The sequence below is a fragment of the Nomascus leucogenys genome, chromosome 24, assembly GCF_006542625.1.
Source record: "Nomascus leucogenys isolate Asia chromosome 24, Asia_NLE_v1, whole genome shotgun sequence".
NCBI lineage: Eukaryota > Metazoa > Chordata > Mammalia > Primates > Hylobatidae > Nomascus > Nomascus leucogenys.
Window position 1 is genome coordinate 15,961,113 of NC_044404.1, and position 18,056 is coordinate 15,979,168.

The following is an 18,056-nucleotide window of genomic DNA, read 5'->3' on the forward strand; positions in this document are numbered from 1 at the left end:
ATAATATTCTGGTTTTTTTTTTTTTTTTTTTTTGAGACGGAGTCTCGCTCTGTTGCCCAGGCTGGAGTGCAGTGGCGCGATCTCGGCTCACTGCAAGCTCCGCCTCCCGGGTTCATGCCATTCTCCTGCCTCAGCCTCCCGAATAGCTGGGACTACAGGCACCCACCACTGCGCCCGCCACCACACCCGGCTAATTTTTTGTATTTTGTTTAGTAGAGACGGGGTTTTACCATGTTAGCCAGGATGGTCTCGATCTCCTGACCTCGTGATCTGCCCGCCTCAGCCTCCCAAAGTGCTGGGATTACAGGCGTGAGCCACTGTGCCCAGCCCTGTTTTGGTTTTTTTTGTTTTGTTTTTGTTTTTGGAGACAGAGTCTCACTCTGCTGCCTAGGCTGGAGTGCAGTGGCACGATCTTGGCTCACTGCAACCTCTGCTCCCCGGGTTCAAGCAATTCTCCTTCCTCAGCCTCCTGAGTAGCTGGGATTACAGGTGCCTGCCACCGCACCCAGCTAATTTTTGTATTTTAGTAGAGAACGAGGTTTCACCATCTTGGCCAGGCTGGTCTTGAACTCCTGACCTCGTGATCTACCCGCCTCGGCTTCCCAAAGTGCTGGGATTACAGGTGTGAGCCACCACACCCGGCCCTGTTTTGGTTGTTTAATGAGAACATTGCACTAGATCTCTAAGGATGCTTCCAGCTCTAACATCTGTCTGTAGGCTCTCTGATCTCAGATTTACTCAGATTTTGAAATTAAAAAAAAAAAAAGCTCTACCCCAGTGTGGTGGTACTTAATACTGAAGTGTGCAATAATGTTTCCAGCTGTTGCTGAGAAGGATTATGCAGTTTTTGCAGGCTTATTGCTCTTTCTTTCAGCTCTAGAAATCTTTCCTTCTGGTGCTCTGATTTGCCTGCCTCTGGGAGGAAGGGAAGGGAAGACCCTGCAGGACTGAGGTTTGTCCTGGCTGACAGGCCTGCCAGGCTTGTTCCGGGCTGCAGAGAAGAGAGGCTATTTTTGTTGTGGGAGCTGAATTGTTGGCCTCTCTCCAGGAACACATGCTTGTTGGTGTGGTTGATGCATCTTGCCTGCTGTGGCCATCTCTACCACTGCTTCCAGAACACACTTGAGAATACGTTTGTCCCAAGAGCTTAAACCTGAGATCAGGATCAGGCATCTGTGCTCTTTTCTTGTGTTCTACTCCCTTCTGGCCATTGGAAGGGTGGTAGCAGAACAGGATATGGCTAACATGAACTTGGGAGACTTTTCTCCTAGAGCTGTGCTTGAAAGGGGCCCTGTCTCTGTAACTGCGGTTGCAGTGAACTCAGCCCAATATCTGGGCTTTCTTGTCCTTAAGTAGGCTGATGGAGCTGCCCTTGCCTTCATCAGCCTGGTGGGGTTTGCACTGTGCTGCAGTTCATCTCACCTACTGTCCAAATCTCCTTTTATCAGCCCAGTCCAGGAATAGTGGTGTCCTTCTTGGTGTAGGGCTTAACATGAGCCTTGCATGCACCTAGATCCATATCCAGCGTTGCAGGCGATTCTAGTATTCCATGTCAAGAAGGCTGGCAAGAAGGCTGGTGGGGCAGGTGCCCCAGTCCGTCAGCCCTTAGTGTATGCAGAGGGTAGCTCCAAGTGGGGCCACTGTGATATGAAGGAGGATTGTTTGAACTCAGGAGATTGAGGCTGCAGCAAGCTGTGATCACACCGCTGCACTCCAGCCTGCGTGACAGAGTGAGACCCTGTCTCAAAACAAACAGGCCGAGTACAGTGGCTCACGCCTGTAATCCCAGCACTTTGGGAGGCCAAAGTGGGTGGATCACCTGAGGTCAGGAGCTTGAGACCAGCCTGGCCAACATGGCAAAACCTCTTCTCTACTAAAGATAAAAAATTAGCTGGGCGTGGTGGTGGGCACCTGTAATCCCAGCTACTTGGGAGGCTGAGGCAGGAGAATCACTTGAACCCAGGAGGCGGAGGCTGCAGTGAGCCAAGATCATGCCACTGCAGTCCAGCCTGGGCAACAGAACAAGACTTTGTCTCAATAAAACAAACAACAACCAAAAAGAAAAGAAAAAAAGATACTTTTCTAATCTATGACTGGGAAAAATGGGAAACTATAAAGGAAAAGATGGACAGATTTGACTGCCTAAAAATTAAAAATTTCTCAATAGGGCAAAAAAATAACATAAGCAAAGTTTAAAGGTCTATTGACAATGGGAGGAAAATACGTCTAGTGCTCTCTGTATCAATGCCCCCACTCTGGGTTTGTGTGGCATTGATCTAGACAGCACTATACATAGTGCCCCTGAAGTTGTGCCATGCTGTGGCCCTGGCCTGAAGCTTGCCACCGCTTGAGACCTATGCATGGACTATGGATCCCTCCAGCCTCGAGTTATCACTGTGCGGACTGCTGACTGGGTGCCTCTTGGGTACTGGGCTGTAAAGATACAGCCGTTGCCTGCTGGAACCTCCAGTGCCAGAGCAGCAGCTGGGACAGGATGGTTTGAGGTAGACGTCTCTGTTGGTCATTGTAGATACACTATTTGACTGGTATTTTTTAGCTACCTTCTTGATTCCAGAACTTTTGTGGCCCTCCTCTTAATCCATTTCTGATTTGGAGGGGTTCTTTTTCTTTTCTTTCAGTTGCAGAGCTATTTTGCTGCATGTGAGGATGAGACCCCTGCCATCCGGAACCATGACAAGGTCCTGCAGCGTCTGTGTGAGCACCTGGACCACGCCCTGCTGTACGGGTAAGGTGGAGGAAGTTTCCAAAGACCACGGAGCACAACCCAGGCCATGAGTAGCCTCCACAGAGAAGCCCTTAGCTTCTCTGCCTTTTCTTTCTTCCCTCCCCTTGGCAGAAAGGCATTTGTCCCACTCAGGTGGGCCACAGTCTCTCTGTAGTTACCCCAGTAAATCATCTCTGGGCAGACATAAATGATGGAGGGAGGATTCGCCACAAATGACATGATGGTGTGAAGGTGTGCTGGGTGCCTGGGAGACCTGCTGGGGATCCATCACTTCCTGCCTTGCGCTCACTGCTGGACCAGCCGATTGCAGCTTCCCAGCGTGGCCCCATGCAGGTCACAGCAGCTCCTGTCCTGTTTTCTCAGACTGCAAGACCTCTCCTCTGGCTACTGGGTGCTCGTGGTGCATTTCACTCGGAGAGAGGCCATCAAGCAGATCGAGGTGCTGCAGCACGTGGCCACCAACCTGGGGCGCAGTGAGTAGTCAAAAGGAGACGCTGGGGAAGGGACCAGCTCCACCTTCTCTGTGGGTAGCTTGGGGCTCTGTCCCAGGTTTACCCCCAGGGTCAGCCCTGGGAGGCAAATTACCTGGTGGTGTCCAGTAGCAGTGGGGTGTAAAAATGCCAGCACCAGGCCAGGCATGGTGGCTCACACCTGTAATCCCAGCATTTTGGGAGGCTGAGGAGGGAGGATGGCTTGAGGCCAGGAGTTTAGACCAGCCTGGGCAACACAGTGAGACCCCATCTCTACAAAAATTTAAATATTAGGTGGATGTCTTGGTACACATCTATAGTCCCAGCTACTCAGGGGCTGAGGTGGGAGGATGGCTTGAGCCCAGGAGTTTGAGGCTGCAGTGAGGCGTGACCACAGCATTACACTCCATCCTGGAAGAAAGAGTGAGACCCCATCTGTAAAGATTTAGGAAAATGGATGGGCACAGTGGCTCATGCCTGTAATCCCAACACTTTGGGAGGGTAAGGCAGGAAGATCCCTTGAGCCCAGGAATTTAAGGCTGTAGTGAGCTATGGTCACACCACTGTACTCCAGCCTGGGTGACAGTGTCTGTCGCAAAAAATAAAATAAAATAAAATAATAGTAATAAATAATAAGTTTATAAAATACCAGCCCCCTCCATGAGGCCTCTTTTCTCCCTGCATATGATGGTTTTTTGGTGCAGCAGTGATGGCGAGAAGGAGGGCGAGCTGCCAGCGAGAGCTGGATTCCTATGGAATCCCAGCCTGAGCACGTGCTATGGAGTCTGGTTTCTCTCCCTGAGCTGGGATCACTGTTAGCCTACAGGATCAGTGCAGGGTCCTGGTGTTTCTTGACCTATCTGAAGTGTGCAGTCTGCCCTCTTTATCAGAATTTCCTGGCCAGCTACATGCTGAGGTCTGACTAGGCAAATAAAGCACTCAGGGGTTATGGTACCCCACCAAGCGCAAAGGCCGCTGAAGTGCCTGGTCCCCTTACCTGCTCTTTCTTTCCTTTCTGCCCTTGCTTGGCAAATAAAAGCCAGCAATCTGAGAGGCCTACCTGCCGGTTACTCCTGCCTTTGTTTGCAGGCCGTGCCTGGCTGTACCTAGCCCTCAACGAGAATTCCTTGGAGAGCTACCTGCGGTTGTTCCAGGAGAACCTGGGTCTGCTGCATAAGTACTACGTCAAGTGAGTGTCTGGGATGGTCTGTCTCCTCTAGCCTCAGAGCTCCCCTTCAGCCACCTCCCAAAGGCTCTTGTCATGCAGACAGCACAGTGTGCCATATCAGTGATGCCAGAGAGCCATTAGAACCTTGCCGGTAGCTGGGTGGCCTTCACCGGGAGCACCCATGGCCCATCTGGACTCCTGGGTACAGTCTGGGTCTCTGCTGCTCCCTGGTCCTCCTCCCAGGCTTCAGACCTGACCAGTGCCCAAGCTTTGGCTCAGCCTTTGCTGGGGTTGCTGCAGGAACAGAGTGTGTACAGCAGCTGCTGAGAGCCTGACAAGCCTTGTGCTCGTCCATCTCTGAAGACACTGGCAGGACAGTGCAGTGTGGCTGCTGACCCAGTAGGAGATCGCTGAGAGGGTGGTGGGCAACAGCTATATCAATCTGGGTGCTGTCCAAGGTGGGGGACATCACGTGTCAAATTTCAACACAGCTGGCATGTTGGTAAGGTTAGGCCAGGCTGGTAAACAGACCCAGAGGCACCATCGTGGCTTCTCGTGTCTTGCAGGAATGCCCTGGTCTGCAGCCACGATCACCTGACGCTCTTCCTGACCTTGGTGTCCGGGCTAGAGTTCATTCGTTTCGAGCTGGATCTGGTGAGACACCAGGGCTCTCGCTGCTTGTGGGAAGCAGAGGAGGGGGCAGGATGGGGGCAGGGTGGGTGGTGGCTTCATTTCTCAGGTCTTGTTGAGGGAGCTTGTTGAGTATGACTGGGCTTGAGCAAAGCTTGTTTTTTCGGGCGAGGGAAAGGTTTCACGGTCCGTCGAATTGAGTGAGAAGAGAAGTGATGGCAAGAATTCCTGGTTCAGGTGACTTTTTCCTATCTCCCTATCCAACTTGGAGAAAAGCCACATTGCCTGGAGTATCTTAGCCCAGAAGAACTGGCCTTCATGTTTAGGACGTGAAGAGTTAGAAGGACAAGGCAGATTCAGCCTGGTGCTCCTGGGGTTCTGAAAAGTGTCATCAGCTCCATGACGAGCCTTCAGCCACCCTCTTCAAATTCTCAAGCTTCTTTCCCCATCACACCCTATACAAACGAGATGCTGGCCCACATGGAGCCAAAGAGGCTCCCAGGCACCTCTTGGACTGGGCTCAAAATGGATGCAGCTGCCCCGTCCTAATCAAATGACCTTCCTTGGGCCAGGCACAGTGGCTCACGCCTATAATCCCAGCACTTTGGGAGGCTGAGGTGGGTGGATCACCTGAGGTCAGGAGTTCGAGACCAGCCTGGCCAACATGGCGAAACCTCGTCTCTACTAAAAAAAAAATACAAAAGTTAGTGGGGTGTGGTGGTGGGTGCCTATAATCCCAGCTACTTGGGAGGCTGAGGCAGGAGAATCACTTGAACCTGGGAGGTGGAAGTTGCAGTGAGCCGAGATCACGTCACTGCACTCCAGCCGGGGCAACAGAGTGAGACTGTCTCAAAAAAAAAAAAGAGAGAGAGAGCGGGGACATCAAAGGGTGTAGCTGAGTTCTGACAACTCTGTCTTCCATCAGCCTGAAGTCCACAGCTTTAAAAGCCAACAGTATTCACATTGCTCTTCTTAGCAGCTTTTCTTTGAATTTACTACTTTAAGCCATTGATTTCCCAAAGGGCACATCTGTGTCTCCCAGGCCTGGATCCTGCTGTCTGCAGAAGGCCGCTACACGAGGCCTCCCACCAAACGGGCCTCCTCTACTCTCTCCTCAGGATGCCCCTTACCTAGACCTGGCCCCCTACATGCCCGACTACTACAAACCTCAGTACCTGCTGGACTTTGAAGACCGCCTTCCCAGCTCGGTCCACGGCTCAGACAGTCTGTCCCTCAACTCCTTCAACTCCGTCACCTCCACCAACCTGGAGTGGGATGACAGTGCGATTGCCCCATCTAGTGAGGGTGAGTGGCCCCAGGGCAGAAAGGCTAAGACCCTGTTGTGAAACAGACTTAAGCTGCTTAAGCCTGGCTGGGTGATGTCTTTCTTGGCTAGTTTTGGTCTGGGGGCTGAAATTTGCAATTAAACAGGGCTGGCCATTTCCCAGATCTTCATCTCCTCAGAGTCCCTGTGGTGGCTAAAAAGTGGATTCTGGGCACAAAAAGCTGAAATTATATATATATATATTTTTTTAAGGTTAGACCCTTTTCCAGAATGTTCTAGGCACATGCCTGTGGCAGTTTTCTAAGCAAGGAAGGTTTAGCAGTGGGACCTGGAAATCTTGTCACAGGGTTGAGTGTTGCCTGTTCTGGGGAGCTTGTCTGACCCCACATTCTTTGCAGAAAGAGGTTAAGCAACCCCTAGAAGAAGAGAGAACCAGGCAGGTCTGAAGCGCAGGGAAGCCTTGCCACTGTGTCCTGTGTGTCCGTCCGATTTCTCTGAGTTCCTCCTGCGCTCACTGATGTATTTGGGATGGTCGCACCCTTTGCATCAGGGACCGAGGAAGAAGCTGCAGGTCATTTTGTTGACTTGACCCAGTGATTCACTGGAACAGCCTGGTTTCTTTCAAACCTTAGGCCCCGGTGTTCATGGATAAAACTGGCCACTTTCCCCTCTTTACTTCCTGTGGGAGACCAGAGCCCTTCATTTACTTCACCCCACCACGTCACCTCCAGGGAAGGGGATCTCAGCCCCAGTTCAGCCCTGGGGCACCCTAGAATTGCCTCAGCATTGAGACCTTGACCTTCCCCTTTCTTTATTTCTGCTGTACCACGGGTTATATGTTCCAGGAAGGGAGGTCCCTCTCAAACTTGCTGTTAGCAAGACCTGCATTGCTGACCGTGCAAGCTGAAGACGGCGGCTCAGTCTCCTTAGGTTGGGCCCATGGGCCACCTTAGAAGAGTCGGAGGGGTGGGCCTTGCCGGAAGAGCCAGGGCAAGGAAGGATCCATGGATGGTGGTGTCCCCTCAGCAATTTGGAGATTGTGCAACTGCAGCTGCCAGGGCAGCGTCTCCTTGCCCTGCTAGGGTACAGAGGGAAGGCATGCAAGAGGTAGAAAACAAAGCTAGGCACAGGCAGCCAGGCTTCTCTCTGCCAGAACCAGCTTCTGGGTGTGGAAAGGGGTCACCCTGACAGGTCTTTCCAGCTGGTTGGAGGCTCCTGGGCCAGCGCCTGAGCTAAGAGGCAGTCAGGGCCCTAGTAAGTTTCCCCAAGGTTGTTGGATACAATGTAGAAAGTTGAAGTTTTCCTCTCCTATTTCCTCCCCATGTCTCCCACCCCATTTCCCCTCCCCTCCCTCCAGTCATCCTTCCACTGCCTGTGTTTCTAATCTTCAGTTTTGTCCCTCGTTTTTGTAGATTATGATTTTGGAGATGTGTTTCCAGCAGTGCCGTCTGTACCCAGCACAGACTGGGAAGGTGGGCCAGAGTCCGCTGTTACCCTCTTTTCCTGTTTTGCAATGTTTCCATGCCAAGCTTGCTGCATGTATCAAATCAGCTCCTTATTATTTATAATAATGTCCATAATCATAATAAAGCCAAGTTTGGTGTTCTAATAGATGGAATTCTGCAGTGGGAAAACTCAACCTCTAGCCATAGGCAAATCCTTTCTCCCAGTGCAGGGCTCCTGCCTTTGCGCAGTGGCCTTTCAGAGTCACTAAGTGGCTGCATTTCGGGAGATACAGGATCACCCTTCCTGATTCCAGAGCGAGCTGATGCTCTCGCGGTGTGTAGGGCCTGACCCAGTGAACCAAGACTTGTTCTGGAAAACCATGCCTTTAAACATGCGAGTTGTAAGCTCCTTCGGGTCAGATGAGCATTGAAGAGAAAGAGCTTGATTCTTTCAGTCTGTTCCTAATGGCGTCCTCTTGGGTGTTTTGGAGTGGTTGAGGTCCAAGTGAGGGAACTGCCCAGGTACAGCTGAAACTTCCTACAGACAGAATCTCTTTGAAGCTTTAAAGCAGATTAAAAGGAAATCTGCCAGCCCTCCCACCCTGTCTGCTGGGCAGTAGCAGTGCCTGGGCATTTTTCTGCCCGAAATTCCACTTCATAAATTCACAAAGCTATTCCCACGTTGCCACGATTACTCAAAGCAAAGCCTATGTTGCCAATAAGGTGAATGTTTCCCCCTTAAATCTGAGGCCATAGCAGATCCCTGTTATTTTACTTTATGTTATTTTGTTTTACTTTTTGAGACAGAGTCTCGCCCTGTTGCTCAGGCTGGAGTGCAGTGGTGTGATCTTGGCTTACTGTAACCACCTCCCGGGTTCAAGCGATTCTCCTGCCTCAGCCTCCCAAGTAGCTGAGATTACAGGTGTGTGCCACCACACCTGGCTAATTTTTGTATTTTTAGTAGAGACGGGGTTTTGCCATGTTGGCCAGGCTAGTCTCAAACTCCTGACCTCAGGTGATCCACCCACCTCATCCTCTCAAAGTGCTGGGATTACAGGCATGAGCCACTGCACCTGGTCCAAATCCCTGTTATTAAAGAGGCTCCTACCCTCTGGGCCACTTCCAGCCTGGAACAGGGGAGGTGAGGGAACCTGGCCTCTGAACAGGGGAGGTGAGAACTGCTGCACCCTGAGGATGAAGGGAGGTGGCTCTCCCTGCATTATTAGAGACGTGAACGCTCAGTAATGGGTGACAGGTGATCCATTCCCAAACAATGTGAATATGAAATACCTTAACTCTGTGGGAAATAAGACGTGGCATTGGGAAAAATAAACTATGACACTTGGCCAAGAGTAGCATTGAAGGGTCCCCTGTTTGAGTTAAATTAGCTTGGATTCCAGAATTCCATCATAACATCATATACCCTCTCAGCCTCTCTTCTTGCAGCACACATGCTGGATATTGTTTTTTTTCCCTCCGATTCTAACAACTAACCCCCCTCCTGACACGCCTGTTGCAGTCACTTGACAAGCAGGGCCTGACCTTCCTCTACAGCCTTTCAGAGCTCCCTGCGGCCTGAGAACTAACAGCCCAGTTGCACTGCTTGCCTCAGGGCAGGGTGAGATTTCTGGAGTTCCTGGAGCAGGATTCCTGAGCTCACTCTGACAGCTCACCCTGGGAGGCTCTGTCTTCTCCTTGGACCTGGAGGAAGGCAGGACTTGGGGCAGCTCCAAACTCTGAGCCTCGGGTGGCCTTCCCCTGGTCTTTGGCTTATTTACAGAACTGGTGGGCATCTGGACCTTGACACCCACCACATCTCATGATCTGCCCACTCACCTCTCAGGGCTCCTCTTGGGTGCAACTGCGCGTGCTGAGGAGAATCACAGGGGCAGGAGCAAGAACACATGGGCTTGGCAGGAGCCTGCTTTGGGACCGAGAGACATGGTTTTCTGTATCTTAGAACTCAGGCTCTGGGATCCCAGGAAATCTGGAAAAAGTCCCCGATGTTGCTGATCTTTTCTGGCAGAGCTATTCATTGCCTTTAGCCTCCTCTTTTGTCCTTATATTAAAAGACAGCAGACTTTAAAAAAAAAAAAAAAAAAAAAAGGCCAGGCTCACACCTGTAATCCCAGCACTTTGAGAGGCTGAGGCTGGAGGATCGCCTGAGCCCAGGAGTTTGAGACCAGCCTGGGCAACACAGGGGGACCCCGTCTCTACTAAAAATATAAAAATTAGCCAGGCGTGGTGGTGCATGCCTATAGTCCCAGCTACTCTGCGGGCTGAGGCAGGGCAGGAGGATCGCTTGAACCCAGGAGGTCCAGGCTACAGTGAGCTGTGATTGCGCCACTGCATTCCAGTCTGAGCGACAGAGCGAGACCCTGTCTCAAAAAAAAATAAAGGACGGTGTGCTGCATCAGCAGACAGCTGCCCTGTGGCTTCCAAGAGGCACTAAGTTGACAGCTGGTTGGGCCCCCAGTGGGGCTGTGGGGTGCATGTTTGCCTCTTTTCTTCCGGGCAGACAGCGGCCAGCAAGATGAGCATTGGCCAGCAAATAGAGCATGACCAGCCATGGCCCTTGCCATTGACTCTCACCTAGGCGGTTTCACCAGCTGGGCCTCAGCTCTCTGCTTGGGTAGCTCCCATCTGCCACTGGCCATATGGGCTGTGTGCTTCACCTGCCCATGCTCCCTCTCCTGCCCTGTTCCAGTAACCAGGGGCAGATGGCTGGGTGGGGTGGGATGTCTAAGCCAGCTCCCCTCTCGGGGGCCGTGTCAGGGTATGACTCAGAAAGGACCAGTCAGTGAGCTGACACTTGAATGAAATGGAGTTCTCGGCCGGGCACGGTGGCTCACGCCTGTAATCCAGCACTTTGGGAGGCCGAGGTGGGCAGATCATGAGGTCAGGAGATCGAGACCATCCTGGCCAACATGATGAAACCCCAGCTCTACTAAAAATACAAAAATTAGCTGGGCATGGTGGTGCATGCCTGTAATCCTAGCTACTTGGGAAGCTAAAGCAGGAGAATCACTTGAACCCAGGAGTCGGAGGTTGCAGTGAACTGGGCTCACGCCACTGCACTCCAGCCTGGAGACAGAGAGAGACTCTGTCTCAAAAAAAAAAAAAGGAAAAAAAAAAAGAAATGGAGTTCTCAGCACCACCCTTGCAGGGGCGCCTGGTCCTGCCCCTGAGGAGTATGTAGGGTCAGGGGTGCTAGGGGGAAGCAGCCTGGGGGGCGGCCTCTCAGACCCCTGTCTTTGCCCCTTCGCACCTTGTTCTCATTGCCCTGCTCTGTCATCTTGTCTCTACTCTGTGCTCTGGGCATTTCCCTCTGCCCCATGGTTCCCACCCCTTGGGCTCCCATCCTGTCCTCCCAGCCTCTGCCCCCACTCTGCATCCCTCACTTTCTCTGCTGTCTTCCTCTATTATTCTCCCTTTGTGTTCCTTTTACCTCTGCAAGGGACCCTTCAGAGGACTTTGGGCACCTCTCAGCCCTACAAGTGGGGTATGGGGCTAACGGGGCTGCTGGGTACCCCTGTAGCGTCCTAGCAGGAAGGCTCTGAGGGTAACTTAAGAGGCATGCAGCCTGGCTCCTCTCTAGGGCTCCCAGCCACCCATGGAGGCCTCAAAGTCACCATCCCTATGGGACTTAAGCCTGGAGCTTGAGCCTGGAGGCTGCTTCACTGCGGGGCCCTTAACACAAACTCAGCCAAATTGTTGTGAGCTCTGGAGGGCCCCCAGGGGTGGTGGAGATGGTGGTCCCTCCAAGTTGCTCCTAAAGTACAAAATCCCATGTCCCGTTAGGTTGTGGCTTCTACTCGAAATAGGGCCACGCTGGTCAGGTTTCCCTGGGAGGAATTGGCCAGTTTGCCTCCCTCCTGGGCTAACGCATGCTCCGGGGGTCGGGGACCCCAGGGGGTGCCTGACAGGGTGTCTCCTGCTTCCTTGTCCTCCCAGATGGAGACCTCACAGACACGGTCAGCGGTCCCCGCTCCACAGCCTCCGACCTGACCAGCAGCAAGGCCCCCACCAGGAGCCCCACCCAGCGCCAGAACCCCTTCAACGAGGAGCCGGCAGAGACTGTGTCCTCCTCTGACACCACCCCTGTGCACACCACCTCTCAGGAGAAGGAGGAGGCCCAGGCCCTGGACCCGCCGGATGCCTGCACGGAGCTCGAGGTCATCAGGTCAGCAGGGAGGGGCCCAGAAAGCAGCGGAGGTCCTGGGGTCCAACCTGTCCCCTCCCAGCATCAGCTGTTCATCCAGGGCAGACCGGGACACCCCCTGAGGGCAGTTGCATGCCTTCCTGGAAACCCTTCCCACCTCTAGGACGTTCTTTGAGCAAGAGGAAGTGGAGGCCTGTCCTAGTCAGCTCGGCTGCTGGAACAAAGCACCACAGACAGGCGGCTTCCACAACAGACATTCTTTCTCACAGCTCTGAAGCCTACAGTCCGAGGTCAGGGTGCTGGCATGGCCAGACTCTGATGAGGGATTCACAGATGGCCCTCTTCTCGCTGTGTCATGGCGGGGAGCAGAGAGAGAGCGCTCTAGGGTCCCTTTTATGAGGGCGCTGATCTCATTCCTGAGGATCCCACCCTCAGGACCTCATCACCTCCCACCCCCGATACCATCGCATCGGGAGTTAGGATTTCAACACAGGAATTGGGAGGGGACACACACATTCACTCCATTGTAGGGCTCAAGCCCTTGGAAGCAGGTGGTACAGGCAGCGACCGTGGCTGGTGTCTGGGGCTATGTCCAGGCTGCCAGGGCATTTGCTGGGTCTGCCTAAGATCAGAAAGCACCTTCAGGCTGGACTTCTTCCCAAGGGAGTTCTTGGAAGTTAAGATACAATTTCTGAGATTCATTGAAAGAAAAGTATCTTTGTCATATGGGCAGGACATGGAAAGGAAGGACGTGGTGGGTGGCCAGCAGGGACTGTCAACCAGAGCCTCCCCGGCTCCCTGACCTCCCCGACCCCCTCTTGAAACTTCACACTGACTAAGAGGAAAAGCCCTGTGTGCGTGTCAGACTGCCCAGGCTTGCTGGCCTGAGGCGGGGGATTGCTCCCCAGTGACTGGAGCCCGGAGGCCACCCCATGGGCTGGTTCCAGTCCACAGCAGCATCATGCTCAGACCTGGGGTCCCTTAGCTAAGCCCGCTCCAGCCAACCTGGAACCAGAGTGGGACCCGGAGTGTGAGCCCAGAAAGCGCTGAGTACTTTCTGGGTGATTCCTCCATGATGATGCCTAAGGGAAGTGAGGTCAGCTCAGGATCCACATCCTAAGCGGGGCTGAGTGGAGGGGGCATTGCCTGACCAGCCATGGCCTGTTTTTCTTTCCTAGAGTGCAGCTAGCTCAGCTGTTCCATTAGGAGGAATTCAGAGGACCCACTCTGGGGTTCCTCTGGCTGCAGCCATCTGTGCCCAGCCCATGCTACCCCCACCCTGCGTCTGCCAGCAAAGGGGGTACCTCGGGGCCTGAGCCACTGTTGTCCTCTGACCCAGTGCCTCCACCCAGCACTGCCTAGGACCACTGACGCGCTAGCTGTACCCTCGGAGGTTACATGGCCAGCATTGCCACCGTGACCCAGCCTGGTTTTCCTCAGCACTGGACTACTCAGGTATTAACTCTCTCCCCATCATTACTGTCCCAGGGTCACCAAGAAGAAGAAAATTGGCAAGAAGAAAAAGAGCAGATCAGATGAGGAGGCAAGTCCACTCCACCCCGCCTGCAGCCAGAAGAAATGTGCCAAGCAGGGGGACGGTGACAGCCGCAACGGCAGCCCAAGCCTTGGGCGGGACTCGCCAGACGCTACACTTGCCTCCCCCCAGGAGGAGGGAGAGGGGCCGAGCAGCACCACGGAGAGCAGCGAGCGCTCCGAGCCGGGCCTGCTGATCCCCGAGATGAAGGACACCTCCATGGAGCGCTTGGGGCAGCCCCTGAGCAAGGTTATCGACCAGCTCAACGGGCAGCTGGACCCCAGCACCTGGTGCTCCCGTGCTGAGCCCCCAGATCAGTCCTTTCGGACCGGCTCTCCCGGGGATGCCCCGGAGAGGCCGCCGCTTTGCGACTTTAGTGAGGGGCTTTCAGCCCCAATGGACTTCTACCGCTTTACCGTCGAGAGTCCAAGCACTGTTACATCAGGTGGCGGCCACCATGACCCTGCAGGGCTTGGCCAACCGCTGCATGTTCCTAGTAGCCCTGAGGCTGCTGGCGAAGAAGAAGAGGGAGGAGGAGGAGAGGGACAGACGCCTCGGCCCCTAGAGGATACCACGAGGGAGGCTCAGGAGCTGGAGGCCCAGCTGTCCCTGGTCAGGGAGGGGCCTGTGTCTGAGCCAGAGCCTAGGACCCAGGAGGTTCTCTGCCAGCTCAAGCGAGACCAGCCCAGCCCGTGTCTGAGTAGCGCTGAGGATTCTGGGGTGGATGAGGGACAGGGGAGCCCTTCGGAGATGGTCCATTCCTCGGAGTTCAGGTAACAAGACTGCGGCTGGCACGGGACTCTCCCAGCCCTTGAAGCTGGGGACACTGCGCCTCTGACCTCCAGATAAATTAAGTACTAGGAAGACCTAGCCTGAGTGAAAAGGGGTGTGAGCCTCCCTCCCTAACTTTGGCTCCTAGTGGGAGGCGGAGGCACTACCCTCTGGCTCTGGGGTGGGGTGTGGCCTCTCTCACCCCTGCCCGCCTGACACCTCGCCCTCCTGACTTGGCCCTCACAGAGTAGACAACAATCACCTGCTCCTGCTAATGATCCATGTATTCAGAGAAAATGAAGAGCAGCTGTTCAAAGTAAGTCCTAGGAACTCAGGAGTGAGCAAGAGACGCCAAGGGCGAGGCGGGATGGGCCACCGCCCCCACTGGAGCGGCAGGAGCCACCTGCCTGACCCTTGTCTGCTTCGGCCCCCAGATGATCCGGATGAGCACCGGGCACATGGAGGGCAACCTGCAGCTGCTGTACGTGCTGCTCACAGACTGCTATGTCTACCTGCTCCGGAAAGGTGCCCGCCGCCCCCAGGCAGACAGCGGGTTGTGGACGAGGCTGACTCTCAGCCCCTTTTCCCCAGTCCCCTTGCCCTCTGAGTGCCTCCCGGCTGCCTGGCACGCAGTGATGGAAAGGCATACCAAGGAAGGTGTTGCCAGCAGCCCTGAGACGTGAGCCGGGGGCTCCCTCTGTGAGCACTCCACGCCATTCTCCTATTGCAGGGCAAGGAGAGGCCCCCTAAGAGAGGGGGCTATGTCTAAGAAAATGGGGCAGGGGGAGGGAAAAGAGGCCTGTGGGGATAATAGGACTTGGGGTCTCCTCTCTCAGGGGCCACAGAGAAGCCATACCTGGTGGAAGAGGCCGTTTCTTACAATGAACTTGACTATGTGTCGGTGAGTCCAGGCTCCGCAGTTGCGCGCCTGCTGTAGGTACAGGGCTTCTCAAGCCACTTACCCATAGAGCTGCAGGGTGAGGCACGGCCCCTTACTCACCTCCCGGGGTTGGGCACCAACTTAACTCTCAGAGAGGCTTCTGTACAAGATGCTAGGGGTAAGAACCAAGCTTGAGGTCGCCTCTTCCCCTGCTAGACTTCTGACCGTCCCTCCCTCACTCATGCCAGCCCCTGGCCTCTGGGGCTTTACTTGGTGGTGGCCCGGGGTGTGCTTATTCCTCCCCAGCAAGCGCTCAGCCTGGCCACGCTGCCTCCTCCACCAGGCAGCAGCTAAGCCCCGAGTGCATGTCAGGCTGTGGTTTCTGGCAGGTTGGCCTTGACCAGCAGACGGTGAAGCTGGTGTGCACCAACCGCAGGAAGCAGTTTCTGCTGGACACGGCTGATGTGGCGCTGGCTGAGTGAGTGGCAACCCCGCCCCTCTGGAAGGATTGGAGAGTCCGCAGCTGCCCATAGGTGTGGGTGGCCTGGGGGTGGGGGTGGGGGTGGGAAGTGGGAGATCCAGGAGGGGAAACCAGATGCATTCCCTCTAAAGCCTGCATCTGCTCAGAGAGGCAGGCAAGTAGACGACAATCATAGGACTCATGTGGTCAGCCCAGGTGACCTCAGCCCCTGGCAACTCTTGGAGGTGCTGGCATGAGTTGTCCGACAGGAAGGCAGGCAGAGAGCCATGCTGCTGGGCCAGGCATGCCCTTGAATGCTTGCATCCTTGTCCTGGCTCAAGGTCCCAACCGTTCAAGTCCTGCCCACCCTCTTTGTCTGTCTTCCCTCACTGTCAAAATCCAAGGCCCCTTGGCCATTGAGAACGATCAGGCCTGTTCCAGTTGTCATTTGATGACCTTGGACCTCGTCATTGCCACACCTGCCGCCCTGGTCACTGGGTCTAGTCAAGTCCCTCTCCCAAGTTTCTGTGACCCCTCCAGGCCAGGAGCACTCAAGACTAAGCCCTGTCCAGTTGAGGCCCTGTTCCCAGGCCTCTAACCACAAACCTCACTCCCTGTGCAGGTTCTTTTTGGCTTCTTTGAAGTCAGCCATGATCAAAGGCTGTCGAGAACCTCCCTACCCCAGCATCCTGACGGACGCCACCATGGAGAAGCTGGCACTGGCCAAATTTGTGGCCCAAGAATCGAAGTGTGAGGTAAGAACCTGAGGAGGAAGCTGAGTGCAGCCCCTGAGATAGCAGAGCAGCAGCCGCCTTGGCGTGAGCGTTAAGGGATGCACATAGATGTCTTTGCCATTTCGCAATCGCCTACCTGGGCGGGGCAGGGCGGGGCTTTCCCACCCTGGAAGGGAGGAAGGTCTTGTCCCCCTTCCTACTTGGGGTGTGTCCTGAGGTTAAAACACCATTGCTTGGTAGGGCACAGTGGCTCACGCCTGTAATCTCAGCACTTTGGGAGGCCGAGGCAGGTGGATCACCTGAGGTCAGGAGTTGGAGACCAGCCTCGCCAACATGGCAAAACCCCGTCTCTACTAAAAATACAAAAATTAGCCGGGCGTGGTGGCAGGCGCCTGTAATCCCAGCTACTTGGGAGGCTGAGGCAGGAGAATTGCTTGAACCTGGGAGGCGGAGGTTGCAGTGAGTGGAGATCACACCACTGCACTCCAGCCTGGGCGACAGAGCAAGACTCCGTCTCAAAAAGAAAAAAAAAAAAAAGGCCCAGTCCGGGCTCAGCCACCTCCCTGGTCCAGGCCTTACTTGCTTTGTCCCCCGTGCCCGCCCCCGCATCAGGCATCTGCTGTCACTGTGCGCTTCTATGGCCTTGTGCACTGGGAGGACCCCACAGACGAGTCCCTGGGCCCCATGCCCTGCCACTGCTCGCCCCCCGAGGGCACCATCACCAAAGAAGGCATGCTGCACTACAAGGCGGGCACCTCCTACCTGGGCAAGGAACACTGGAAGACGTGCTTCGTGGTGCTCAGGTGGGAGCCCTGGCAGCTCTGGGCCTGGGGCTTGGGCCCTGGGGTGGCTGGGCTGTCAGGTCCCCAGCAGGGATCTCTCTGCAGCAGGTCACTAAGGGAGCAGCCTGAGGAGAGGATGCTTCCCTTCCCTACAAGAGCTTGGAGTTGACTTAGCTCAGGCTGTTATAGCTTCACTGTGGAGCCAGTCATCTTTGGGGCCCCAGGAATCCCTGAGTACCTCAGGGGAGGACGTGGGCTTGGTCCCCCGATGAACCTTGAGCTGTGCCCCAGGTCTGCTGAGGTGGCCACGTTCCCTGCTGGGCCGCCAGGCCTTTGTTCACCCTCCCTTCCGTAGATGACAGCCCCTGGTGTCCTTTGCCTCAGGTTCATGGCCACAGCATGTGTGCGGGAGGGGCACCCTGGGACCTGGGCTCCGCCTGGCCCCAGTTCCTGGGACGGGCCTCACTCGCCCTGTGTTGTGCCCCTGCAGCAACGGGATCCTCTACCAGTACCCGGACCGCACCGATGTCATCCCTCTGCTCTCGGTGAACATGGGGTAAGTGTCCTGGAAGAAGCGGGTGTATCCTGGGGCCCAGAGCTGCCGTCTCCCTGGTTCGAGATGGCTGCCCTGTTGGCAGTTCAGCCTCGCCCTCAGCCCCACCCCATCCAGCGGCCCTGACAGGTGGCCTGGGGCTTCCACGGTCTGAGGGCTGCAAGGAGCCCACAGGAGGGGAGGAGGGAGGCAGCAAGGAGCTCCTGGCTTAGAACAGGTCCAGTCTGATGGGGAAGGCAGGCCCTTCCCCAGAAGCTCCCGGCCTGATGGGAAATGGACATTCGGGAATTTGGAAGGAACAGCGGGCCCTCAAGAGGAAGCACACATGAATGAATGTGGCCGATTCTCAGAGGGCCAGAGGGACAGCTGATTCCCAACCCCACCTGGCCATGCTTGGGTATCTAGAGGATCTTGGGCATTCTGAAGATGAAAGGCA

At 55.0% G+C, this 18,056-nt stretch overlaps 1 protein-coding gene across 3 annotated transcripts in view; it reads left to right on the forward strand.

Moving 5' to 3' along the window:
* Nucleotides 1-18,056, forward strand: part of PLEKHM2 (pleckstrin homology and RUN domain containing M2) — a 51,217-nt gene that overhangs the window by 30,079 nt on the left and 3,082 nt on the right. For 2 of the 3 annotated variants that reach the window (XR_004028503.1, XM_030805878.1), the window contains exons 2-16: nucleotides 2,640-2,746; nucleotides 3,110-3,219; nucleotides 4,306-4,405; nucleotides 4,951-5,038; nucleotides 6,133-6,319; nucleotides 7,712-7,771; nucleotides 11,699-11,927; nucleotides 13,395-14,213; nucleotides 14,458-14,527; nucleotides 14,646-14,736; nucleotides 15,048-15,112; nucleotides 15,481-15,569; nucleotides 16,174-16,306; nucleotides 16,898-17,088; nucleotides 17,558-17,623. Coding sequence is in view for 2 of the 3 variants with exons in the window: in XM_030805878.1 (XP_030661738.1) it covers nucleotides 2,640-2,746; nucleotides 3,110-3,219; nucleotides 4,306-4,405; nucleotides 4,951-5,038; nucleotides 6,133-6,319; nucleotides 7,712-7,771; nucleotides 11,699-11,927; nucleotides 13,395-14,213; nucleotides 14,458-14,527; nucleotides 14,646-14,736; nucleotides 15,048-15,112; nucleotides 15,481-15,569; nucleotides 16,174-16,306; nucleotides 16,898-17,088; nucleotides 17,558-17,623 (2,405 nt within the window). In the remaining variant the exon portion in view is untranslated. The remainder of the gene's footprint in view (nucleotides 1-2,639; nucleotides 2,747-3,109; nucleotides 3,220-4,305; nucleotides 4,406-4,950; nucleotides 5,039-6,132; nucleotides 6,320-7,711; nucleotides 7,772-11,698; nucleotides 11,928-13,394; nucleotides 14,214-14,457; nucleotides 14,528-14,645; nucleotides 14,737-15,047; nucleotides 15,113-15,480; nucleotides 15,570-16,173; nucleotides 16,307-16,897; nucleotides 17,089-17,557; nucleotides 17,624-18,056) is intronic. The other variant, XM_030805877.1, reaches the window with a different exon arrangement.